Raw genomic sequence first — 25,183 nt, 5'->3', positions numbered from 1 at the left:
CAGGGTTAGGAAGAGAGGAGAGGCAGGGCCGACCCCAATGGGGAAGGGAGGTTTTTGCTTTATGGAGGCTTTTCCAAGCCTAGCTGAGTGTGTATCTGAGGGCTGTGTGCCCCAGGTCTGGGCCTGGCCATGTCCCCTCAAGCCTGCACAGCCCAGGGCTCAGAGAGCTGAGCTGTCTCTATTCTTCTCCCCTCTTTCTTCCTCCCTCCATACCAGGTCTTCTGGCAGTCGACAGGCCGCACCTACTGGGTGCACTGGCACATGCTGGAGATCCTGGGCCCTGAGGAAGCTGCTGAGGATAGGGCTTCAGCAGCTGTGGAGAAGGGGGCAGGGGCTACTATGTTGGGCACAGGTGAGCCTTGGAGGGGACATGGACAGTATGTCCCTGAATAGAGGAGTAGTGACTGGGATGCAGTCACTCCTGACCAGGAGCTGCCCCAGAGATTCAGAAAGCCACTCTGTTCCTGATGGATGCTGAGACCCCTATGCCTGTATCCTCAGCTCTTCCCTCCTGGGACTGGAAGCCGGTGGATGGGCTCTACTCTTTGCCATACCTCCAGCCCGAGCCTCAGAAGAAGGAAGAATTGGGATACCTGACTCAGGCTGAGTGGTGGGAGCTGCTCTTCTTCATCAAGAAGTTAGATGTATGTGAGCAGCAGTCAATTTTTCAGAATCTTCGGGAGAACCTAGATGAGGTAATATAGGCCTGAGGTACTTGGGTTTGTAGTGGGTTTAGAGGTGGGATTCTTGAAGGGACTTAGAGATGTGGGACTGCTTAGGGGGAGGCTGGGCTCGAGGTTAGAGGGTATGAGGGGTCCTGCAGGGGGAGGAGACAAATGCTCTGAGGGTCTAGTATGTAGAAGGTGTGCAAGGCATGGCAGGAAGTGGCCACCCTTCCTATTACTGTCCCCAGGACCTTTATGTCTGCTGGTCCCTGAAATGCGTACCCCCTTCTGTTGACAGAGTCTGAGTGAAAAGGCCCTAGGTGAAACCTCTGTGCCCATAGAGATGGCTGAGGGTCTGCTGCAGGTTCTCAGTAATCGGTTTGAGGGCAGCACCCTCAGTGACCTGCTCAACTCCCAAATCTACACCAAGTATGGGCTGCTACCTGATGAACCCAGCAGCTCATCTTCTTCACGAAGTCACTCCTGTACCCCAGATGCAGAAGAGGAGTCCAAGTCAGAGGTCACCTTCTCAGGGGAAGAGGCTGAGTCCCTCAAAGCAAAGGCTGAGCCCCCTAAGGCAGAGGCAGAGTCTGCCAAGGGAAAAACTGAGCCTCCCATGGCACAGAGTGATTCACAGCTGTTTAACCAGCTTCTAGTGACTGAGGGGATGGCTCTGTCTCCTGAGATGAAGGAGGCAGCCCGTGGTGAGTCAAGTGCTGGGAGGGGAGGGCAAAGAAGTTGGAACAAGTCCTGGGTGGTACCCATAGAAGTGGATTGTCAGGGGAGAGGGAAAGCCGTGGACTAAGGTCACTTTTGCATGGGAAAACACTTTGGAAGCATGCATCCATCTTCCTCCTTTGATCTTGATTATATCTAATCAGTCGCTGCTCCCTTTCTTCAGTATCCCTGGAAAAGGAGGATCTGTTTTCCAGAGTATCTTCATCTTTATTGTTTGCTTATTAAATCCTTTACATAGAATTGGAAAAGTCTGAATGCAAGCTACAGTAATGATAATGTATTAAAGTGTCAGTAGCATAACTGGATTTGACCTATAAAGACTTCCAACTTAAAGGTGCTGCAATTTTTTAAGCCACTGCCTTTCCCTCACCAATTTCAGAAATGGCCAGAGCCTTGAGGGGTCCTGGTCCACGCAGCTCCCTGGATCAGCACGTGGTGGCGGTTGTGGCCACTGTGCAGATATCCAGCTTGGACACAAACCTGCAGCTTTCAGGGCTCTATGCCCTCTCTCAGGCTGTGGAGGAGGTCACGGAGCGGGACCACCCCCTGGTCCATCCTGACAGATCCCTGAGGTTAGAATGGAGGGGATGGAAGAGGTTTTGGTTTAAGCTGTCTGTGGGGGAGGGTGGTGTCGGGGGAGGGTGGTGGCGGGGGAGGGCGGTGGGAGGGAGGGAAGGAGCTATGAGATAGGCATTAGAAAGGCTAGGGGGGAAAGAAGGGTCAGCCTGAGGAGCGGCTGAACGGGAGGATGGACTATTACTATCACGGTTAATGTTCTTGGAGCACTTACTCTGTGCTGAAAGTTTTAAATGCATTTTCTCAATAATCTTCCTATCACCTGAGGAAAAGTTGATACTGTTCTTATCCCATGGTCGGGGGAGGATACTGAGGTTTAGATAATTTAAGTAATTTGCCCAGAGTTTGACAGAGAGCAGAGCCAGGATTCAAACCCAGGTCCTTCTGGCTCTAGAGCTTGAGTTTTTTTCTTTTCTTTTTCCCTCCCCAGCTACTTTCTTTCTATTTTAAAGGCTTTTTTTTAACTACTTATTAATTATATAAATAATACACAAATACATTCTTATTTTAAGAGATCTGAAGAATATAGAAGAACCTAGAAGGAAAAGCCAATGTTCCTTTTTAGCGCTGTTGTCAGTCTGGCATGTATCCTTCAGACCTTCTGTAGATTTACATTTGTTAGTGTGTATGGATAGAGGACATTTTCTGAGTTTGTGTTTTAATATATGTAATCACATTCTACATGTTTCTACAACTTTCCCCCGACACTCAATGTGTCTAAGAGGGCTCTGCATGTCAGTCCTCAGAGCTGCCTCATTATTTTCACTGCTGTGTAGGACGCTGCAATATGATTACATCCAAGTTCAAGCAGTACAGTGTTCTAATGGATCTGTTTTCCTCACGTCTGCCAACACTGGGTATTACCATTTTTTTAATCTATCAGATTGGCAAAATTTAAAAAGATTGGTATCTCCTTGTTTTAGTTTCTTAGTTGTAGTGAAGTTAGGCATATTTGCATGCATTTGTTGTGTTTCTTTTTCTATAAATAATCTCTTCTTATCCTTTGCCCACTTTCTTATTGTCTTTATCTTTTTCATACTGATTTATAGGCATTCTGGATATTAATCTATTATGTATCAAATATTTGCTTGTCTTTTTTTTCAAAATCATATTAACTATTTTCTGACTATAAAATAATATATGCTCACTGTAAAAAATTAGAAAATTATCTATAGATAAAAATCATCTGGAAATCGTTTAATGCAGAGATGCTAACTGTTAATATTTTGGTAAACATCCTTATGGGGGCTGGCCTGGTGGCGCAGCAGATAAGTGTACATGTTCCACTTTGGCGGCCCGGGGTTTGCAGGTTTGGATCCCAGGTGTGGACATAGCACTGCTTGGCAAGCCATGGTGTGGCAGGCGTCCCACATAGAAAGTAGAGGAAGATGGGCACAGATGTTAGCTCAGGGCCAGTCTTCCTCAGCAAAAAAAGGAGGATTGGTGGCAGATGTTAGCTTCAGGGCTAATCTTCCTCCAAAAAATAAATAAATAAAAAAGTCTATTCTAAAAAAACAAAATCCTTATGTTTCTATATCTCTTCATATATATTACTTATGTATATCACCTTATTTATAATAAGTCATGGCTACAGAAGGGGATATACATATTTAAAGTATATTGATTTGTGTTGTAGTCATCATAAAACTCATGAGAAAAGACAGAGCTTTCCTTGTACTTTTATTTGCCCTCTTTCCCAGAATTTCTCCTTTTGTGTTCCTTTCCTTCATAGTTCCCAGGCCACCTCCTCAATATGCATCTCTGTTCCTATGGAGAAAGATGTCAGTTCTGGCTCTTTTCCTCTTGTGACACTCACTGTGACCTAGGGACTCTGGAGGCACTGCTTCCTTTCTTGCACATCAGCATTTCTGCTGGAACCGCTAGCTCACGTTGCTTATCTCTTAACTTGGTGGATAGTGTCTTTCCTTTTGCTGAAGTTTTAGATTTTCACGTTGCTGTATTTTTCAACATTTTTAAGGCTTCTAGTTTTTAGGAGGGTCTATCCTATTCCAGGGTTATAAAAATGTTTCCCTATATTTTCTAAAAATATATATGATTTTGTTTTTTACCTTTGTTTTAAAATCTTTTTGCAGTCTATTTTTGCAAATGGAGTGAAGCAGAGCTCCAGCTTTTTTTAAAAAAGATTTTATTTTTCCTTTTTCTCCCAAAGCCCTCCGGTACATAATTGTGTATTTTTAGTTGTGGGTCCTTCTAGTTGTGGCATGTGGGACACCGCCTCAGCATGGCTTGATGAGTAGTGCCATATCTGCACCCAGGATTTGAACCGGCAAAACCCTGGACCGCTGAAGTGGAGCGTGCGAACTTAACCACTCAGCCCTGGAGCTGGCCCCAAGAGCTCCAGCTTTATTTCAGGTGGATAGCCAGGTGTTTCCACCTCGCGTTTTGCATGGTCCTTCTTGTCCTCATGGGCTGAAATACGTCCTTTATCTCTCTTCTCATTTGTTGATCTGTCCCTCTGCACTGTGTCATTTCCAGAGTTGGTTTTTTTTTAAGATGTTATTTTTCCTTCTTCTCCCCAGAGCTCCCTGGTACATAGTTATATATATTTTCAGTTGTGGGTCCTTCCAGTTGTGGCATGTGGGACGCCACCTCAGTGTGACTTGATGAGCGGTGCCAGATCCGCACCCAGGGTCTGAACTGGTGAAATCCTGGGCCGCTGAAGCGGAGCGCGCCAACTTAACCACTTGGCCAGGGTGCCAGCCCGATTTCCAGAGTTTTAATTTTTATAATTTTATACTTATATCTTGATAGCTAGTAGGCAAGTCTACCATTATTTCTTTCCGAACATTTATTGACTATTCTTGCATATTTTCTCTTCCTGTGCCTGAATCTGCTTGTCACTTTTAAAGACTTTATTTTTTCTTTTTCTCCCAAAATCCCCCCAGTATCTAGTTGTATATTTTTAGTTGTGAGTCTTCTAGTTGTGGCATGTGGGATGCCGCCTCAGCCTGGCCTGATGAGTGGTGCTATGTACACACCAAGGATCTGAACTGATAAAACCCTGGACTGCCAAAGCGGAGTGCGAGAACTTAGCCACTCGGCCATGGGGCCAGCGCCATGCTTGTCACTTTTTAAAAAAACTTTTAGGCCTTTTGATTAGAATTACATTGAATTTATAGATTTATTTGGGAAGATGAGGTAGTGTTCGTAACCGTTTTGCTCCCTTCAGGAGGGGAGGAACCAGAGGCAGTTAGGTTACAGAGGAGAGGGGGATCAGGAGTGAGACTAAGGCAAGGAGAGCAGGTTGGAGACAGGTGGGGAGGATGGACTGGGTCTTGGTCAATAGGGCGGGGCAGGGATTCAGGCCTGACTCTTGGGATGGGGAACTCCAATGTCTTTTCTCTCTCAGAGAGAAGATGGTGAAGACGCTGGTGGAGCTGCTGACCAGCCAGGTGGGAGAGAAGATGGTGGTAGTGCTGGCCCTGCGCCTCCTCTACCTGCTCGTGACCAAGCATGAGTGGCGCCCACTCTTTGCCAGGGAGGGTGGCATCTACGCTGTACTGGTTTGCATGCAAGAACATAAGACTTCCGTCCTGGTGCAGCAGGCAGGCCTGGCGGTGAGTGGACTGGGCCTGGCGAAAGAGAGTGATGGGTGAGATGGGCAGGTGGGGAGACTCTTGATCTTGAGGAGGTACTGTGGGTCATTTAGACCAAGGAGGAGACCTTGGGACAGAAAGATGCAAGTGGATTGAAGAGTTCCAACTGGACAGTCTTGGAGATTGAATGTGTTTGGAGAAGAGGAAAAGGATGTTTTTAGGGATGACTCTCAGGTTTAAAATGGAGCAGCGGGGTGGATGAGGTGGCCATTTACCAAGTGGGAGAATGTTGGAAGAGGAAGAGGTATGGGGAGAAAGTCAGGAGTTGAGTTTTTAGTTGTGTTGAATTTCCCGTGTCTTTTTAGTTACAATTAGGTATCTGGTTAAAGACTAATTTTCTGTATGTGACAAAGTAATTTTTTAACCTTGATCTGAGTGGTACTCTTACACAGAAGATATCCCCTTACCAGATGTGGGTAAAATAGAGCCAGCATTGCCAATGCCTTATCACCCTGAACCCAGAGCATGGGGAAGGGAGGCCCTCCCCCAGGGGAGCTTACAGAAGAATTGGCTTCCTGACTACTCCAGACAGAAGTGCTGGTTGGTAGGAGGTATGGGCAGGGTGTGCTCTGTATAGCCTGAGGGTTCCTGAGGGTGATGGGTAGGCCTCGTCCAGAGCAGTTCTGAGAATGGATTCCAGTGGTATAATGGCAACAGCATGGACGGGGGCACAGGTCTTCCTGGAGCAGGCTGTCCAGGGAGAGGGTGGAGGCTCTTTCCTGTATGAGGCCAGTTAGGTGCTGCTCCTCCCAACAGAATCCAAGCATTCATAGTCTAGGCTTTGTTTGCTCAAAGAATTCCCTAACCCTTTCAAATTGCATGACCAAAATACAGTATTTGCTCTTAAATTCAAACTCTTGCCCTGTAACAACATTGCATCATCTTGTTTATAACTTAAGGTCTACAGAATTCAGCTAATTAGGGGAGACTGGGGTAAGCAAAGAGAGAAAGCCTCATTATGAGGTAGCATTTGCTTGGAGGGTCCAGGCCTCATTAGGGGGATTGTCCTGAGAATTATTTCTAACCTACTCCATTCCTAGAGGGTTTCTTCTCAAGTGTCAATCCTTTCACTGGGAGAGACATTTTCCATTCTAATGGTATAGTGTGCATCTTAATTTAATCTTCTCTATAGTATCAGCAAACAAGTTTGCAAATTTCATGTGTTTTTCCTGTGATTCCAACCACTCTGCTTGTGAGACAGCCCAGATAGTCTTGTTAAGGAGGGCTGGATGCTGGCTTTGGAGGTTGGGGACTTAGGTTTGGGAGTGTTGGCATATAGGTGGTAATTGAAGCTGTGGAGTGGATGAGGTTGCCTAGAGAGGGAGTGCAGAGTGAGAAGAGAAGGGAACAAGGAACTTCCGTGTTGAAGGACCAGGCAGAGGAACTCCAGAGAGGTAGGACAACCAGGAGGATAGGAAGTCATGGAACTCAAGGGTGATCCCACCTGGTTAGCCTTGGTGCTGGCAGAGAGAAGTGGTGGGCTGTTTTTACCACTGAGTCTTAGATTTTTTTGTTTGCTTTGTTTTTCTTTCTTTCTTTTTTTTAAGCATTTGATCTCCTATGACTACATGTCCATTTCTGTCTCCTACTTGAGCTATTTGCAAACAGCTCAGCTGCCCCAAAGTTTGAGGTCTAGAATGATGGCCTGTCTCTCCTTTTCCTCTGCATGGTGGCTGTGCCCATTTCTAACTCTGCTTCCACATTCCCCTCATAGGCACTGAAGATGATGGCCATTGCCAGCTCCTCGGAGATCCCTACTTTTGTCACTGGCCGAGAATCTATCCACCCTTTGTTTGATGCCCAGATGACCAGAGAGATCTTTGCCAGCATCGACTCAGCCACCCGCCCGGGCTCTGAGAGTCTGCTCCTTACTCTCCCTGCAGCTGTGATCCTGATGCTGAACACTGAGGGGTCAGGGCATCACCCTCCAAACTCCGAGCCCCACTGTTCCTCTGCCTAAGCCTCATGTGCTTCACAGAAATTCCATTCACGTTGTTACCTTTGGATGAAATGTTGGTGGCTCTCTCTGACTGCCCCTGGAAGAGAGGCCAAATGGTTGGGGGTAGGGAGATTCCCAGAGAGAGCAGGGACAGCCTGACCTTCCTTCCTGGGGTTGGGAGGAGTGACCTGAGGTCGGGGGCAGATATCCTGGCCTCAGAGGTACCCCTGGAACCCTGTCCTCCCGAGCCGCAGGGCTCCACCCCTCTGCACTTCCTTCCCGCTTCCATTGCATTCACTCTCTTTCAATTTCTTCCTGGATCACCTCCCTCCTTGCAGGTGCTCCTCCGCAGTGAGAAATGGCCTGCTCCTGCTCAACCTGCTTTTGTGCAACCACCACACTCTGGGAGACCATATTATAACCCGAGAGCTGAGAGACACGTTGTTTAGGCACTCAGGGATAGCACCGGGGACAGAACCCATGCCCACCACACACACCATCCTCATGATGCTTCTCAATCGCTACTCAGAGCCACCGGGCAGTCCTGAGCACACAGGTATTGTTGCATAGGGGGTGGTTCTGCTCAGGAATCAGTGCCACTCTGTGGCCAGGAGGGCTTAGGTTTATGACTAGTACCTTACTGGAAGGACACAATGAATCTTTGGGAAATAAGTGAGGGTTTTGGTGTGCAAGTTAGGTCTTAAGTATAACTTCCTGACCAAGAGGGAGGCAGAGTCTAAAATAGGTACAAGGATATTGGCTTTTCTAAATGGCTGTAAACATATGAGGATTCCCATCTCTCTGGGGCAGATTTGGTCTAGCCTTATTGGACACTGGAAATTGGTTCAAGTGACTTCTAGAGAGGCCTTCTTTGGAGAATTTGTAACTTATGGTACAGAAAGTTTGTGCCTAGAAACATGAAATACTGATGTCATAGGGAAGAAACCCTTTGTGTTTAACAAGCAAGTGAAAACCTGGAAGTATGAGGGGAGACTGAAATAAGCAATGTGTGTCTTTTAGTCTCTATATCTAAAGCCACCATGCTAGATAGCATAGGAATGTAATTATAATAGCTAATATTTATTGGCTTATGTAACAGCATAGCTACCATTTAATAGTAAAAGGTAATTGTGTTACTATGTGAGATTAAAAATGTATTACGTTTAACTTGATAGTGTTTGCCATACTAGACGTTTTTTTAGATGTAGCTAGGTCTATATCTGGGGCCAGAAAAGAAAATCCCCCACAGTTTGGTAGAAACTGCAGACATCTTTCAAACTGGAGGAAAATTTGGGGGTGATTTTTCTGGACCTGCCCAGTTTTTGGTTTGACTAACTTATATGACTCCTCTTCATAAATGTTTTTTTCCTCCTGTATGTCTGGGCAGCAACACTGGAGACCCCCAGTGTCCAGGGCCTGGATGGGTCCCCTGAGCTGCTGATCCGATCCCTGGTGGGGGGCCCATCTGCGGAACTCCTCCTGGACTTGGAGCGCGTGCTGTGCCGTGAGAGCGGCCCTGGGGGCGCTGTGAGGCCCCTCCTCAAGCGCCTCCAGCAGGAGACCCAGCCCTTCCTCCTGTTGCTGCGGACTCTAGATGCCCCAGGGCCCAACAAAACTCTGCTGCTGACTGCGCTGAGGTGAGGGGCCTGTTAGGCACCTGTGCATTGGGCTCTAGGGGAGGTGGCAGACTGCAGGAGCTTCACTCGTTTCCATCCCCTCACCAGAGTCATGACCCGCCTGCTGGATCACTCTGAGGCAATGGTCCTCCCCTGGCACGAGGTCTTGGAGCCCTGCCTCAACTGCCTGAGTGGCCCCAGCAGTGACTCTGAGGTACCAGAGCCATGGCAAGGGGAGGGGAGGGGAAAGCAGCCTCTGGGGCACCAGCTACGTTGGAGGCTTTGGAGGGCACAGCACAGCCTTTCTGGATGGGTCTGGACACTGGAAGGGTAGGTAGGAAAGAGAAGGCTAATGTCATCTAAGAGTCTCCAGAACTGAGGCGTTTGAAGTATTAACCGTTTTGCTGTACCTAGATTTTAGATTCTGGGTTTAGGAGAAGCCCTCAGTCACCAATCCAGACATTGCTTGCTCTCTGCCCTCTGGGGCTTGTGCCTTCAGGAGCGAGATTCAGGCACCCAGGTTGATTCCTGAGAGAGCTTGGTCCCGACAGGAAGAAACCTGGGAAGCTTTGCCCAGGCTCTACTCCTGCCAACTCGTGCCACAGTTGCAGCACCCCAATATTCTGTTCCCACCTGTCTTTGGTATTCTTTTCCTGGGCGTTCAAGTTTCTCCAAAATCTCAGCCACTACATTCCCTTTACTAAACCCACTCTCAACTCTTGTGTGGCCTGCGCTTTGTTTCCCATACATTAATCTCTGTGGCTCTGGGCACAGATTGTTCAGGAGCTGCTCTGCTTCCTGCATCGCCTGGCCTCAATGCATAAGGACTATGCAGTGGTTCTCTGCTGCCTGGGAGCCAAAGAGGCCCTCTCCAAAGTCCTGGACAAGCACTCAGCTCAGCTGGTGCTGGCCTGCGAGCTTCGGGACCTGGTGACAGAGTGTGAAAAACATGCCCAGCTCTATAGCAACCTCACCTCCAGCATCCTGGCTGGCTGCATTCAGGTGAGGAGACCTGTCAATCTGGAGCTGAGGGAGAACATAAGCCAGAAGCAGAAGAACGGGACTCAGTGTGTGGCCCTATTTGGTATCCCTGTTTGCCATCAGTGGTAGCACATCTGGGCACTTCTTCCCCAACCTTTACCTGACACGGTCCTGTTCTGCCAAAATTTGGGAAGAAAGGAGTTGAGTGTTCTGTTGTCCCTTGACTCTCTCCATACATGTTTCTCTGTGTTTCTCCGTGTTCCTCCCCGCACCCCTCCTCTCTGATGTCCCGGCTGCAGATGGTGCTGGGCCAGATCGAAGACCACAGACGAACCCACCGACCCATCAACATCCCCTTCTTTGACGTGTTCCTCAGGCATCTCTGCCAGGGTTCGTGCCTGTCCCCACACTACGCCACATCCCCACACCTACGTCTGTTTTCCCTCCACACCTACCAGGCTGTGACCTCCACCCCCTCCCGCTTGCCCCCAGGCTCCAGTGTGGAAGTGAAGGAGGAGAAGTGCTGGGAGAAGGTGGAGGTGTCCTCCAACCCGCACCGGGCCAGCAAGCTGACGGACCGCAACCCCAAGACCTACTGGGAGTCCAATGGCAGCACCGGCTCCCACTACATCACCTTGCACATGCATCGCGGTGTTCTTATTAGGTGTGAACCCACTCATGTGCACATGTGCACACACACACAAATGTTCTGATACACCCCAGTATGCATCCTCAAAGCACCCACATGCACACAACCCCATCTGTAACCCCTGTGCCTGAGGGACACACTCAGACTCATTTTGTGCGGTGAACAGTTGGAGACAGTAATCTACTTTTCCTGTGCGAAGTATAGACAGCCCCTCACTCCTTAAGCCTGGTGACGTGCTCCCTCACAGGTACAGGTGTCGCTGCCTGCGCTTGGTGTTGAGGGAGATTGACAACTCACTTATCCACTCTTCCCATGGGCATTTGTTTAATGTACACTCTGTGCCAGGCACTGCGCATGAGTCTGGAGTTCTAATGACGATAAGATAGGGTACCTGTCGTCAGGGAACTTGCAGTATTGTTGGGGAGCCAGGCTGGAAAATCAGTAAGAGCATAGAGTATGAAAAAGCATTATGGTTGACATGTGCACTGGATCCTGAGGGCAACTGAGAGGTCAGAGAAGGCTCCCAGAAGGAGGGGTCAACTGAGCTGAGTTTTGAAGTAGAAATTAGCTAGATAAAGAGAGGGCAACGGATATTCCAGGCAGAGGGATAGCATATGTGCATAATGGAAGTAAGAAACACAGTGATGTGTTTGGGGGAACTTCAAGTCATTGTTTGGTTGCAAGAAGGGTGTGTGTAGTAAAGTGACAGAAGGTAAAGCCAGAAAAGTAGGCAGAGCCAAATCACAGAGTTTTGTGAGCTAAGAAGTTTGAGCATTATTCTGAAACTTAGGGAGTCATTGAAGGATTTTAAGAAGGGAAGAGACAAAACTAGATTTTTTATTTAGAAAACTTACTCTGGCAATTATGGACATTTGTTTTGAGAAAGAGTTGGAAGGTTTATGCAGTGGCCTATGCAGTTGAGAGATGATGAATATCTTTAGTTAGGCAGAGGGAATGGGAATAGTGAGGAGGTGATGGACTGGGAGATCTCAGAGGTGGAATCCACAGGGCTTACCATTGACTGAATGAGGGAAGCCATGAGAGGGGGACGTCACAGTGAGAGAGTGTTCTAGTTTAAGTACTGGGTGGATGGCAGTTTTCTTTCCCAGGAGAGACATCCAGGAAGAGGAGCAGGTTTCTGTGGGTGAATGATCATTCCATTTGGGCATGTTGACTTTGAGGTGCCTGTGGGCCATGACATGGAATGCCTGTTGGATACACAGCTTGAAAGCTCAGGAGAGTGGTCTAGGGTAAAGATGTGTATTTGGATTCATTAGGGTATTAATTTTCAGTTGACACTATGGTTTTAAATGAAGTCCCTTTGGGGGAAGATAAAGGGAAGAGCAGAGGGTCTGGAGAAGACTAATGCTTAAGGAGCCAGCAGAGGGACAGGAGTCTGAGGAGTCTGAGTTTCGGTGGGTTGAAACTGTTTTGAACAAAGACAAGTGTCCTGGTTTTGACTGATTCCTTTTTCCTCTCCCAGGCAGCTGACTCTGCTGGTGGCCAGTGAGGACTCAAGTTACATGCCAGCCAGGGTGGTGGTGTTTGGAGGTGACAACACCAGCTGCATCAGCACGGAGCTCAACACGGTGGGAATCCTGGTGCCCTCCTTCACCTTACCCCTCAACCCCCATCCTTCTGTTTGTCTCAGGGCCTTCTCAGAAGGACCCAGTCCCTGGAGAATTCCCACATTCCTTCCTCCTGGGCAGGCATTGCCTTGTAAGCAGGGAGCATGGAATTTGGGATGTGGATTTGAGTAGATCCATGGGCTCAGTGCAGGAGAAGTGAAGGGCATGCACCTTCACGAACTTGGTTGTTGTCGATAGTCCTTCCAACCCCACTTCTAGAGGTGACAGCTCTCTCTCTACCTCTTCTCCCCTGCCCCTTTAGGTGAATGTGATGCCCTCTGCCAGCCGTGTGATCCTCCTGGAGAACCTGAACCGCTTCTGGCCCATCATCCAGATCCGCATAAAGCGCTGTCAGCAGGTAGAGCGAGGGAAGAGGCTGGAGCTGGGGATCAGGAGATAGCACAGGTGTCCATGGTGGCTGGGTTTTCTAGCATTTGGGGGCCAGGCTCAAGGCACAGTTCCTCCTAGGTCTGCTTGAAGATGGCCCGGGAACTTGTGGAGTTCCAGAGATGTGGGAATGTCTCCAGTGGCCCTAGGGAGCTCAGGGTGTGAGGCCTGGCTTTGGTAGTGCTCGGTGGCTGGGTGGCTTAGGTGACAGATCAGTCTTTGCATGTTACAGGGCGGCATTGACACCCGAGTTCGAGGTGTGGAGGTCCTAGGCCCCAAGGCCACTTTCTGGCCACTATTCCGGGAACAGCTATGTCGCCGTACATGTCTCTTCTACACAATTCGGGCACAAGCCTGGAGCCAGGACATAGCAGAGGACCGCAAGCGTCTCCTCCAGCTCTGTCCCAGGTGGGTGGGGCAGGAGATCGGCAGGGCTGAAGGGAGAAGGGGAGATGGTTAAGGGAGCAGGACACTGTTAATAAGTAGGTGGTGGGAGACTTCTGTGGAGTCTGAAAGGTAAAGCCAGGACATGAGGGGAAAGTGAACATAGGTGAGAAGTCCGTGCTGAGAGGGGAGAGCTGGGTAAGGGCCCGAGCATGGGGAGAGTGGGAGTTGACTGCACTTGAGTGGAGGCCTCAGAGAAATCTGTGCCTTTAATCCCTAAGCACACACTGTTTGTTCCCAGACTGAACAGGGTTTTGCGCCATGAGCAGAATTTTGCTGATCGCTTCCTCCCTGACGATGAGGCCGCCCAAGCACTGGGCAAGACCTGCTGGGAGGCCCTGGTCAGCCCCCTGGTGCAGAACATCACCTCCCCCGGTAACCAGCCCGACCCCTGGCCCCACTAACCAGCTCCTCGTAATTATTCCCGGGGGTCACCTGAGTTCATGCTCTTGGTGCTCTGGGTTCCTGTCTTATCCCTGAAGGCCTGTCACTTCACTGTTCCTCTCCTTCCTGCCCCAGGGACTGCTCCCTGAGACTCTGGTATTTGAATCTTCCCCTCCAACCCATCCCCAGCTTGTCACCATATCCCCAGACTCCAGCTGAAGTCCGCCGTGGGGGGGGGGGGGGGGGCGAGGGCCCTGCTGCCCCTAAATCTTTCTGTACAATTGCTCCTTCTCTCTCCTCTTCCCAGGGTGTATGTATCCCTATTTCTCATGGAGACCTGTTCCTGACCTGTCTTCTTTTAGATGCGGAAGGTGTGAGCTCCCTGGGATGGCTGCTGGATCAGTACTTAGAGCACAGGGAGAGCTCTCGGAACCCCCTGAGTCGAGCAGCGTCCTTTGCCTCTCGAGTTCGTCGCCTTTGCCACTTGCTGGTGCATGTGGAGCCTCCCCCGGGGCCTTCTCCTGAGCCATCCACTCGGCCCTGTGAGTCCCAGCTGTGGCCGGTTGAACTAAGAATCTGGGCAACAGTGATACCTGGCTCCTCCCCATCCTGGGTTTTACTCTTCCTTACTGCCTTGCTATGGGCCTTTCCGCGGGTCAGTACCCAAGACCCCTGGACTCACACAGGGACTGAGATGAAAACTCTTCCTTTGCCATCTGTCTCCACAGTCAGCAAGAACAGTAAGGGTCGGGATCGGAGCCCCGTGCCTTCACCAGTTCTTCCAAGCAGCAGCCTGAGGAACATAACCCAGTGCTGGCTGAGTGTGGTGCAGGAGCAGGTGGGCAGAGGGAAGTTGGCATCTGGGGAGGGGGCCAGGCTGCTAAACTGTCCACATGCTGGGACTGTGCCTTTTATGTTATTTCTCCTTTCTTCTCAGGTCAGCAGGTTCTTGGCTGCAGCCTGGAGGGCCCCAGACTTTGTGCCTCGTTACTGTGAACTCTATGAGCACTTGCAGAGAGCAGGCTCAGAGCTCTTCGGGCCTCGGGCAGCCTTCACGCTGGCTCTGCGCAGTGGCTTCTCAGGCGCGTTGCTGCAGCAGTCCTTCCTCACCGCTGCTCACGTGAGTAGCACCAACCAGCCTCCCAGTCAATGAGGCTAAGCTCGTGCTGATGCTCCTCTTTTTCTCTCCGCCGTTTCACCTCCTTTTACTCCCTACTCTCCTACTCCCCTACTCCACTCTCTCTTCATGGTTTGCCCTTTCCATTGCCCCTAGATGAGTGAACAGTTTGCCAGGCACATTGACCAACAGATCCAGGGTGGCCTGATGGGTGGAGCCCCTGGAGTGGAAGTGCTGGGGCGGCTTCAGCGGCACCTGGAGCCCATCATGGTTCTTTCTGGCCTTGAGCTGGCCACTACCTTTGAGCACTTCTACCAGTAAGTGCAGGTCTGGAGACATAGGGGATGGGAGGCCTAGAGTCTAAAGAGGGTGAAGATTTGAGTCTTAGAGGGCAGATGAGGGAGGAGACAGTGGGGAGGAGAGATTAAGATACAGAGATGGCTGTGGCACCGGTGGAAAGGGAGTGGGAAGGTAGGGCCGGTCACTCAGCAGGCTGCAACAGAGGGACCTATGTTCTGGAGTGGGAGGTTGGACCTAGGCCGTGCCGCATGCCCACACTGAGGCTCCGCCCGGGCTGTGTGTGCTGCAGGCACTACATGGCAGACCGTCTCCTGAGCTTGGGCTCACGCTGGCTGGAGGGGGCCGTGCTGGAGCAGATCGGCCTCTGCTTCCCCAACCGCCTCCCCCAGCAGATGTTGCGGAGTCTGAGCACCTCCGAGGAGCTGCAGCGCCAGTTCCACCTCTTCCAGCTCCAGTGGTTCGACAAGCTGCTCTTGGACAAGGAGGATGATGAGGAACAGGGCCTGGAAGAAGACGAGGTAAGAGCAAGGGAAAAGAGTGAGAGAACAGGCTGGCAAGAGAAGACTGGACCAAAGAAGGGAGCCCAGGAGTCCTAAAAATCCTTCTCTCTCTCAGGACGAAGAGGAGGCTGAGAAAGAACTATTTATCGAAGATCCAAGTCCAGCAGTTTCTGTACTGGTCCTGTCACCACGTTGCTGGCCAGTCTCCCCGCTCTGCTACATGTACCATCCCAGAAAGTGCCTTCCCACAGAATTGTGTGATGCCCTTGACTGCTTCTCCAATTTCTACAGCCAGAGTGAGGAGATAGGGACAGGCAATTGGAGATCGGGGTGAGATTTGGGGTGGCAGGAGAGGAAGAGGAGAGGACCTATGGACAGAAATGTGTAGATATGAAGACAAATAGTCTAGGGACAACAGTCTCCTAGGGAAGGGTGAAAAAGTGTGGGTTAGATCTTCATTAATTTCTCTTATCATTTCCTTCAACTTTGGTGAATATGTTTTGTTTTTCTTTTTCTAACTTGAAGTCACATGCTTACTTAATTTTTAGTCTTTTCAGACTTTTTTCCAAGTAGAAGTGTTTAGGGCTATTCATTCCCCTCTCAATATTGCCTTAGCTGCATTCTGTAAGTTTTTTGGTTTTGTTTTTTAGATTTTTTAAATTGAGGTATAATTAGTATTCAGTAGAGTGCATGTCTTAATTATGACTTAATGAATTTTATATCTGTATGAACTCCCATAACCACCCCAGATCAAGATGCAGAACATTTCCAGCACTCTAGAAGGCTTCCTCCTTCATGTCCCCTTTCTAGTTAGTATCTTCTTCCAAGAGAAACCATTGTTCTTCCTTTTATCACCATAGATTTTTGCCTGTATGTGAACATCATGTAAATGGAATCACAGAGTGTGTGTTTTGCTATGTCTAATTTCTTTCACTCAACACAATGTCTATGGGAGTTACCCAGGTTGTCAGCTGTATCATTACTTTGTTCTTTTGTATTTCTGAGTCATATTCCATTGTATGAACACCATTTACCATTTCTGCTGTTGATGGATATTTGGGATGTTGCATAAGTTTTTATTATGTAGTATTTTATTATTGTTTTAAGAATTTTCTAATCTCCATTATTATTTCTTCTTTGATTTATTTGTTTTTTAGATGTATATTTTCAAAATTTCCAAATGAATTTTTCTTGGTTTAAGTTATCTTTTTGTTTTATATTTCAACCTTCATTCCATTGTGGCCAAAGAACATGGTTTGTCTGATTCTGAATCTTTGCAATTTATTGAGACTTCCTTTATGGCCTAGTAGATGGTCAAATTTTATAAGTGTTCCATGTGTGATTAAGAAAAATGTATATACTTCAGCTGCTGCATACAGGATTCTACATATTCCACTAAAATGACCTTATTAATTGTGTTCAGGTCTTCTATAGGCTTACTCATTTTTGTCTGCTTGATTTATGCTGAGAGAAGTGTACTAAAATCTACCATTATGATAATGAATTTTTAAACTTCTCATCATGTCAATTTTGCTTTTATTTTTTGACTATGTTATTAGATACAAGTTTAAAATCATTTAACAGTGCTGTCCAATAGAACTTTCTGTAGTGATAGAAAAGTTATTTTCTGCACTGTTGAATATGATGGCCATTCATGGCTATTGAGCACTTGAAAGGTGACTAGTTTCACTGAGGAACTGAATATTTAATTTTATTTACTTTAACCAGTTTAAATTTAAATAGCCACATCTGGCTAGTAGCTACCATAATGGACTATGCTGGTTTAGAATCTTCATGGTCAATTCAACCTTATTATTACTAAGTGACCTTATTTCTTTCTAGTTAAGGTTTTTCTCTTAAGGTCTTTTTGGTTTTAATAGCATACTAGCTGTCTTTGGTTTGTTCATCTTTCTAGCCTATCTTTTTCTATCCTTTTAGTTTTTGGGTTTTTTTTTTTTTTTTTGATAATTCTTTTCGGTCTCTCTTATTGTGGTAAAATATGAATAACATAAAATTTACCATTTTAACCATTTTAAGTGTACAATTCAGTTATCCTTTTACTTAAAATCTTTTTTTATTTGGAAATAATTTCAAGTTTACAGAAAAACTGTGAGAATAATACAAAGAATACTCACATACTCTTTATCCAAGTTCACCTTTTGTTAACATTCTGCCCCATTTGCTTTTATCATTTGCTCTTTCTGTATATATACACATATATAAACGTGTGTGTATATGTATATGTATATATGTATGTAGAGAGAGGCACTTTTTCTTTTCAGAACCATTGAGAATAAATTGTATATGTGTTGGCCCTTTGCCCTAAATATTTTAATACATATTTTCTAAGAATAAAGGTATTTTCTCAGATAATCACAGTTCATTTATCAGTCTCAAAAATTTAGCACTGCTATGTCGACCTCCCATATTCCAGTTTTGTCAGTTGACTCCATGATGTCTTTTTTTTTTTTAAGTCCAGGGCAGGATCCAGTCTAGGATCACCTGTTACATTTGGTTGTCATGTCTCTAGTCTCCTTTAATCCGTAACAGTTCCTCAGCCTTTCTTTGTCTTTTATGACATGGACATTTTTAGAGAATACAGCCCTTTTAAATTTTCTAAATAGTTCCTCATTTTAAATTTGTATGCTGTTTCCTCATTTGGATTCAGGTTAAGCATTCCTGGCCAGAATACTCGGTGACTGTGTATGCTTCTCAGGGTGTTGTATTTGGAAGTGCACAATTTCCACCTGCCCGTTTTATGATGTTAATTTTGACAACCTGGTCAAGAGGTGGTTTGATTCTCCACTGTATGGTTAATATTTTTTCCCCTTGCTACAATTAATAAGCAGTCTGTCGGGGGAGATAGTTCAATACCATGCCAATATTCTACTCTCATCCAAATCTCCCAGTATTATTTTACTTTCAACTTTGCCATGTGCTTATATTTTAGGCATGTGTCTTGTAAATACCTAGAATTTTTTTTTATTCAACCTGAAGTCTCTTTTTGAGTCGTCAGTTTTAACCTATTTATAATTATTACGAGTAATGATATATTTGACTTTTATTTCTAACCTCTTATTTCATATTTTAGTTTACCCTTCTTATAATTTTAAATTTTAGTTATTTGACATATAATAGAATATACAAAACATGTACAGTTAAAAGAAGAATAAAAAATTGAACACCTTTATCAATATGATTCTACCCTGGGTTTTTGTGCATTTTTTTCTTCTTTTGGATTTGTTTTTTTAATGCCTTTTTTGTCTCTATCAGTTTTGGAAGTTACATGTTCTGTTTCTATAGTGATTACGCTTATATTTTTAAGCTATGTGTTTGATTTGTTCATATCACTTCCCGCCTTCCTGACCATAAAAGGACCATAGAAAATCCTAACAGATCCAGCTCCCATCTTACTTGTTACCATTGTTCAGTATTTTCGAATTGTCTTTTTTACCTCCCGATTAGTCATTATTATTGTTTTATTCAGTTGATGTTTAGATTTGCCATCATACCAATTGCTTAGTCATCTTTCCTTTTGCATCTTGCTTCTTCTTTCTAAGGTCAATTTTCTTCCTAAAGTACATCCTTTAGAAGTTTCTTCATTGAGGGAGTATTGGTGAAAAACTTAATCAGTTTTTATTTGAGAATGGCTTATTTTCACCCTCATTGAAAAAATCTTTTAATTATGATAAATTTCAGACATATACAAAAATAGACAGAATAGATAAACTCCACTGTATCAACATACATCAATTCATGGCCAATCTTGTTTCATCTATACCCCCACCCACTTTCCCCAGCCCTCAAATTTAAAAGATAAGGACTCTCTTTTTAAAAGCAAGGACACTACAACTATCAACCCTTTAGAAATTAATAGTTCCTAATATCAAATCTACAGTCAGTGTTCATATTTCCTTAATTGTCTTGAGTTTTTAAAATTAGTTTTTTTTATTTATTGAGGATCTCAGCAAAGCCCACATACTGCATTTGATTGAGTTGTATCTTTTGTTTTCTTAGTTTGTAGGTTCCTGCCTCCCTTTTTGTCCCCTTTCTAGTTGTTTATGGAGGAAACTGGGTTGTTTGCCAAATAGAGTGGCCCGCAGGCTGAATTTTTCTGGATTTTGTATCCATATGGTGTCCTCTAGCATGTTCCTCTGTCTCCTTTATTTCCTGAAAACTGATAGATGTAGAAGCTTATTCAGATTCGGGTTTGATTTCTTGGGCAAGATCACTTGATAGGTGGTATTGTGTACTTCCCCCAGGAGGTCTGTTACCTCTAGCCATCTTGCTTTGTGATGTTAAGATGGGTCAGTGGATTTCAGTGTTGTCAGTCTAATCTCTACATTATATATAGTTTCCCACCAGCTTTTTACTAGGGAGTCATTCATTATCATTGCTTAGGTATGTCATTTCATCAGGGGTTATGAACTAGCGGTAGTCTAGTTTTGTTAATCCTTCTTCGTGTATTAGCTGGAATGCTTTCTCTATAAAGGGAAAATTTCCTCTCATCACCTTTTTGATTACACTGAAATACAGTTTATACAGGAAAGGCTTGATTCTTTCCTCCTCCTTCTCCTCCTTATTTTTAACCAGTTTTCAAAATAATGTGTTAGTTCTCTAGCATCCTTCCAAGATGACCAATGAGGTCTTTTAAAAAAAATATCATTATGAAACTCATGGATTTTTAAATATTTCATGTGTTTCAATCCATCACAGCTGGCATTTTTTTTGATGTTCAAATTGCCCCATCTTTGGCTAGAGAGCACCCCTCATATTGGCTCCTTTTGATACTCTCCCTTTGACAGCATCCTTGCTTTCTAGTATGAGCAAACATCCCAGGCTCACCTTGCCTGAGGAGGTGGGAAAGAGGGAAGAGGAGGAGGAGGAAGATGCAGGAAGAAGAGGAGGGAGGAGGAGTAGACCCAGCCTAGTTGGTCTTTAAAACTGTCAGCTCCATGAGGGCAGAACCCAGGTCTCCTCTCTCTTGTGCGTCTTCCATGGAGCCTGCCTGGCACAGGGTGGGCTCCCAGATACTTGCAGCTTGCCAGGGAGGCAGACACAGAGGAGGCTGAGCTCTGGAAGCTTACCAAGGCACCTCTATGTCTGTAGATGCTGGGGCCCTCCTCCCCACAAGGACTAGCAGGAGCGAAGCTTGACTAATGGCGCACATTCGCTTCAACCCCTAACCCGCTTGTTTTCCCTACTCTTTGTCGCCATCCTTCTGCTTGACACTTTCCCAGGTCAGAACCATCCAGTCCTGGACATGGGACCACATCGACGACTGAAGTGGACGTGGCTGGGCCGGGCTGAACTGCATTTTGGGGACCAGACCCTGCATGTGTCCACCGTGCAGATGTGGCTGCTGTTGAATTTCAATCAGATGGAGGTGATTCAGCTCCTTAGTCTCTCTCTGTCACTGTTCTCCTGAACTTTGTTCCTCCTTCCATCCTCCCTCCCTCTTATTTTCCTTTCCCTTGACTATCTACTCCTGACTGGCCCTGTTTCTCGTCACCAGGAGGTGTCAGTAGAGACCTTGCTGAAGAGTTCTGACCTCACCCCAGAGCTGCTGCTTCAGGCCCTTCTGCCCCTCACCTCTGAAAATGGCCCTTTGACCCTGCATGAGGGTCCGGACTTTCCACACAGGGGTAGGTCGATGGGGGCAGGATGGAGCCTTTGCTCCTAGGGGGTGGGGCTCTCGGGGGTGGGGTGTGGTATAGTAGGGAATGAGCAAATGGGGCCCCTTCGTCCCCACTCTTCTGTTCCTTCCCCTCCTCCGGTACTGACTGAGACTGAGTTCCAGGTGTGCTGCGGCTTCGTGAGCCTCGGCTCCAACCCCGTGGGGAGGCCCTGTGGCTGATACCTCCCCAGACGTACCTGAATGTAGAGAAGGATGAGGGCCGAACCCTGGAACAGAAGAGAAACCTCTTGAGCTGTCTTCTTGTCCGTATTCTCAAAGCCCATGGAGAAAAGGGCCTCCACATTGATCAGCTGGTTTGTCTGGTAGGCAGAGAGGGGCTCATGAGGTTGCAGGGGGAGGGAGTCATGCTAGAGGATGGGCGTTGGAGCCAGGGATCATCACAAGGGAAGATAAACTCTCTTAGTATAAGACTGTGTATGGTGACATTCCCATCTGCGTTTTCTGTTTCCGATAGGGCAGTTAGACAGAAGGGAGAAACAAGGCATGAGTGTTTACCATGTGCCAGGCCCTGTTCCAAGAGCTTACATGATTAAGTCATTTAATCCACACAGCAGTCCTAGGAGATAGGTGGTGATATTATTATTATTATTATCCCCATTTGACAGATAAGAAAAGTGAGGCATGAGAGAGTCAGTACCTTATCCATAGTCAGAGCCGGGCATGCTGGCTCCTCTAGGTAAAAAGTGGCCTGCCTGTTTTCTTTCCTGTCCAGGTGCTGGAGGCTTGGCAGAAGGGTCCAAATCCCCCTGGAAGCCTGGGCTGTGCTGTTGCTGGGGGCGTGCCCTGTACCAGTACAGATGTCCTCTCTTGTATCCTGCATCTGCTGGGCCAGGGCTACGTGGAACGGCGTGATGACCGGCCCCAGATCCTGATGTATGCCACTCCAGAGCCCATGGGGCCCTGCCGGGGTCAGGCAGAGGTCCCCTTCTGTGGCACCCAGACCACCAAGACCTCCAAGCCTAGGTAGGCCCCCAGCTCCTTCCCTCTGCTGCAAGGGCTCCAAACTAGTAGAGAGGGATGGGTTCCCCAGGACAGATGCAGCAGTCACCTGGGAGGGGTTGCAGTGCCAAAGCTCAGCTTCCTCATGGAAGAACACTTCATTTCTTTCTTTGTCTCACCCCATTTTACCTGTCCCTGTTATTTCCCCCACTTTGCTAGTCCTCATTCCTGCCCCCAGCATTGCCTTCCCAATCAGGAGCCTTGCTGGCCCCATCCTCCAAGAACCAACCCTTAGGCAAGGGACCCAGACATGTAAGCTTCTTTATAGACAACTCTCATTCTAAACAAATATGGAATGTTACACAAATGTGTACTGAGTGCTAACTGTGCACTCTTTTTGGTGAAATATACAAACTAGTTTTCAGGAAGCCTGTTCTACAGAAGAATTTGCCATGAGATTCCCCTGAGTAGCTGGCACCCGTAAAGCTTTTTACATCAGATCCAGTTCACCAGAAGTTGTTATCGCACTACTTTTCCGCCTGCTATTTGCATTGTGTGTAGAGTGAGTTCTCTAGAGTAATCTTCCTTAAACTTTCACGTGCAGATACATCACCTGGGGATCTTTTTTTTTTTTATTAAGGTTATGAAAGTTAACATCCTTGTGAAATTACAGTTGTACATCATTATTAGTCATGTTGTAGGTACAGCACCTCACCCCTAGTGCCCTCCCCCCACCCCCGTTTCCCCTGGCAACCACCGATCAGTTCTCTTTGTCCATATGTGGGGATCTTGATTCAGTAGAGTTCCCTGTGATACTTATGCTGCTGGTCCATAGAGCACACTTGGGGTAGTAAGGCTGCAGTAGTAAGACTATTGTTTCTCACCAGACACATTGGTAGCATTTTGGGTGAGACCTACAGTGGGATTGTCCCATCCACTGCGGGTCAGTTAGCATCCTGCCCACCGCCCACTAGATTCCTGTAGTGCTCCAGTTATTGCAACACACAGCCCCACGTGGAGGGCCATGCGCTGACAGTTGGTTTGAGTGGTTATCCTCAGGCTGGTTAAGCAAGTGTGAGCAGGGGTGCTCAAGCAGGAAGCTGGGGTCAGGGTGGGGTTCAGTTAGTAGGTTGGATAAGCAGAGCAGGGAGACTGACTGCTACCTCTTCTCTCCCCACAAGCCCAGAAGCCGTGGCTGCCCTGGCATCTCTACAGCTGCCTGCAGGCCGCACCATGAGCCCCCAGGAGGTAGAAGGGTTGATGGAGCAGACAGTGCGGCAGGTGCAGGAGACGCTGAACCTAGAGCCAGATGTGGCTCAGCACCTTTTGGCTCATTCCCACTGGGGTGCCGAACAGCTGCTGCAGAGCTACAGTGATAACCCAGAGCCACTGCTGCTGGCGGCTGGGCTGTGTGTACCCCAGGCCCAAGCTGCCCCCACACGCCCAGACCACTGCCCTGTCTGTGTCAGCACGCTGGAGCCCGACGACGACTTGCCGTCCCTCTGCTGCATGCACTACTGCTGTAAGGTGAGGCTCCGCCGGCTTCTCCTGCCCTGGCTTTCCGGCCCAGCACAGTTCCTGGGAACTCGAGTCCAGCCCCAGCACTGCCATTTCCTGACCTGGGCAGTGTTGGACAAGTCTCTTAGTCCCTCTTAAACTAGTTTTGTCATCAGTAAGTGGTGCCACCTGCCTTGACACTCTGAAGTGTGGTTGTTAGAATCCAGCGATATGTATCACTGGTTCTCAAACTTTGCTGCATGTTATAATCATTGGGAGCTTTTCAAAAAATCCTGAGGCTCAAACTATACCCCAGACCAATTAAATCCGAATCTCTGGAGGTGAAACCCAGGCATCTGGAGAGTTAAAAACTCCTCAGGTGATTCCAGTGTTCAGCCAAGTTTGGGAACTACAGATAGATGATAGATAGATAGACAGAAAGACAGACAGATAGAAAGAATATATGTACACACACATATATAACATATACGTCAAGATACTTTGTAAATGAGAAGTATTATTAAATTGGTGATGACTATAGTTTATGGTTCCTTTATCACCATTCAATTCTCTGTCTCAGAACATCATCACTTCTTTTATCATGTGCTCTCATTTAATACAAAAATAAAAAGAAATGGTGTAAACCAGAAAATAACACAAAAATGAAGGGAATTATGGGACATCAGGGCTTGCTGCTGTGAGGCTGAAGCAGAGAAGGCTGTAGATGGGGAGTGAGGATGCGGGGAGGGACTGAGGCGCGGGGACCCAGGGTGCTGAGTGTCTCATATTCCCTGCCTCACAGCTCGTAGAACTGCTGCCAAGCCCAAACACATCAGCTTAACAGGATGAGCGCCCTGGTTGCCATGAATTCTAGCTGCCTCTCCCACCAGCGTCTCCCAGTGGTGGGTGATCTGGGACATGCGCACTTGCATGCGTGTGTACGTGTGCTTTTTCTCCTTCCCTTTTGCTCAGCTTCAAGTTACTCTTCTCACATAATTGCCTGTGCTTCCTTTTATCCAGGTTCTTAATTATTTCCTTTATACTTCCATTTTTTCATCAACTAATACTTGTCATGGACTTACTGTATTATTGCATAGTACTGGGTGCCATATGAGGGAGTGGGAAAATCCAAGCAAGAAATGACCTGGGTGCTAATAACAACAACAGCTGATATTTAGGGGGACTCCCTCTGGGCCATTCTGCTGTTTTACATACATTATCTTGCTTAATTCCCATAATAGTTCTCTGAGGAAGGTATTTTAACTGTCCCCATTTTACAGATGGCAGATGGAGGCACTCAGAGGAGAAGTAATTTGCCCAAGGTCAGGATTTGGATTTTGGCAGTCTCACTCCAGGGCCTGCCCTCCACACTCTCATGATGAGTGTAGGGAAGAAGATACAGGGCTCATGTCATAGGAAGTGACTGAGGCTGAGAGTGGGATGAGGGGGATTGTCAGGGACTTTAGATTGGGGAGGTCAGGGAAGGCCAGTCTGAGGAGGTGAATATC

The 25,183-nt window shown here is 47.1% G+C and overlaps 1 protein-coding gene across 5 annotated transcripts in view; it reads left to right on the top strand.

The window, feature by feature from the left end:
• CUL9 (cullin 9) overlaps window positions 1–25,183 on the top strand; it is a 34,811-nt gene that overhangs the window by 4,269 nt on the left and 5,359 nt on the right. For 3 of the 5 annotated variants that reach the window (XR_006885279.1, XM_046639455.1, XM_046639454.1), the window contains 27 exons: window positions 217–352; window positions 502–695; window positions 964–1,369; window positions 1,783–1,975; window positions 5,350–5,557; window positions 7,311–7,507; window positions 7,874–8,091; window positions 8,923–9,172; window positions 9,260–9,365; window positions 9,926–10,153; window positions 10,432–10,522; window positions 10,625–10,796; window positions 12,265–12,370; window positions 12,672–12,767; window positions 13,029–13,204; window positions 13,482–13,615; window positions 13,987–14,166; window positions 14,353–14,462; window positions 14,562–14,744; window positions 14,898–15,058; window positions 15,331–15,559; window positions 15,657–15,837; window positions 20,782–20,927; window positions 21,057–21,186; window positions 21,342–21,541; window positions 21,952–22,202; window positions 23,360–23,705. Coding sequence is in view for 4 of the 5 variants with exons in the window: in XM_046639455.1 (XP_046495411.1) it covers window positions 217–352; window positions 502–695; window positions 964–1,369; window positions 1,783–1,975; window positions 5,350–5,557; window positions 7,311–7,507; window positions 7,874–8,091; window positions 8,923–9,172; window positions 9,260–9,365; window positions 9,926–10,153; window positions 10,432–10,522; window positions 10,625–10,796; window positions 12,265–12,370; window positions 12,672–12,767; window positions 13,029–13,204; window positions 13,482–13,615; window positions 13,987–14,166; window positions 14,353–14,462; window positions 14,562–14,744; window positions 14,898–15,058; window positions 15,331–15,559; window positions 15,657–15,837; window positions 20,782–20,927; window positions 21,057–21,186; window positions 21,342–21,541; window positions 21,952–22,202; window positions 23,360–23,705 (5,028 nt within the window). In the remaining variant the exon portion in view is untranslated. Of the gene's footprint in view, window positions 1–216; window positions 353–501; window positions 696–963; window positions 1,370–1,782; window positions 1,976–5,349; window positions 5,558–7,310; window positions 7,508–7,873; window positions 8,092–8,922; window positions 9,173–9,259; window positions 9,366–9,925; window positions 10,154–10,431; window positions 10,523–10,624; window positions 10,797–12,264; window positions 12,371–12,671; window positions 12,768–13,028; window positions 13,205–13,481; window positions 13,616–13,986; window positions 14,167–14,352; window positions 14,463–14,561; window positions 14,745–14,897; window positions 15,059–15,330; window positions 15,560–15,656; window positions 15,838–20,781; window positions 20,928–21,056; window positions 21,187–21,341; window positions 21,542–21,951; window positions 22,203–23,359; window positions 23,706–25,183 lie in introns of those variants that run through there. The other 2 variants (XM_046639457.1, XM_046639456.1) reach the window with 2 other exon arrangements.

The sequence above is a fragment of the Equus quagga genome, chromosome 15 (assembly GCF_021613505.1).
Source record: "Equus quagga isolate Etosha38 chromosome 15, UCLA_HA_Equagga_1.0, whole genome shotgun sequence".
NCBI classification, from domain to species: domain Eukaryota; kingdom Metazoa; phylum Chordata; class Mammalia; order Perissodactyla; family Equidae; genus Equus; species Equus quagga.
This window is presented reverse-complemented; position numbering and strand designations above follow the sequence as displayed.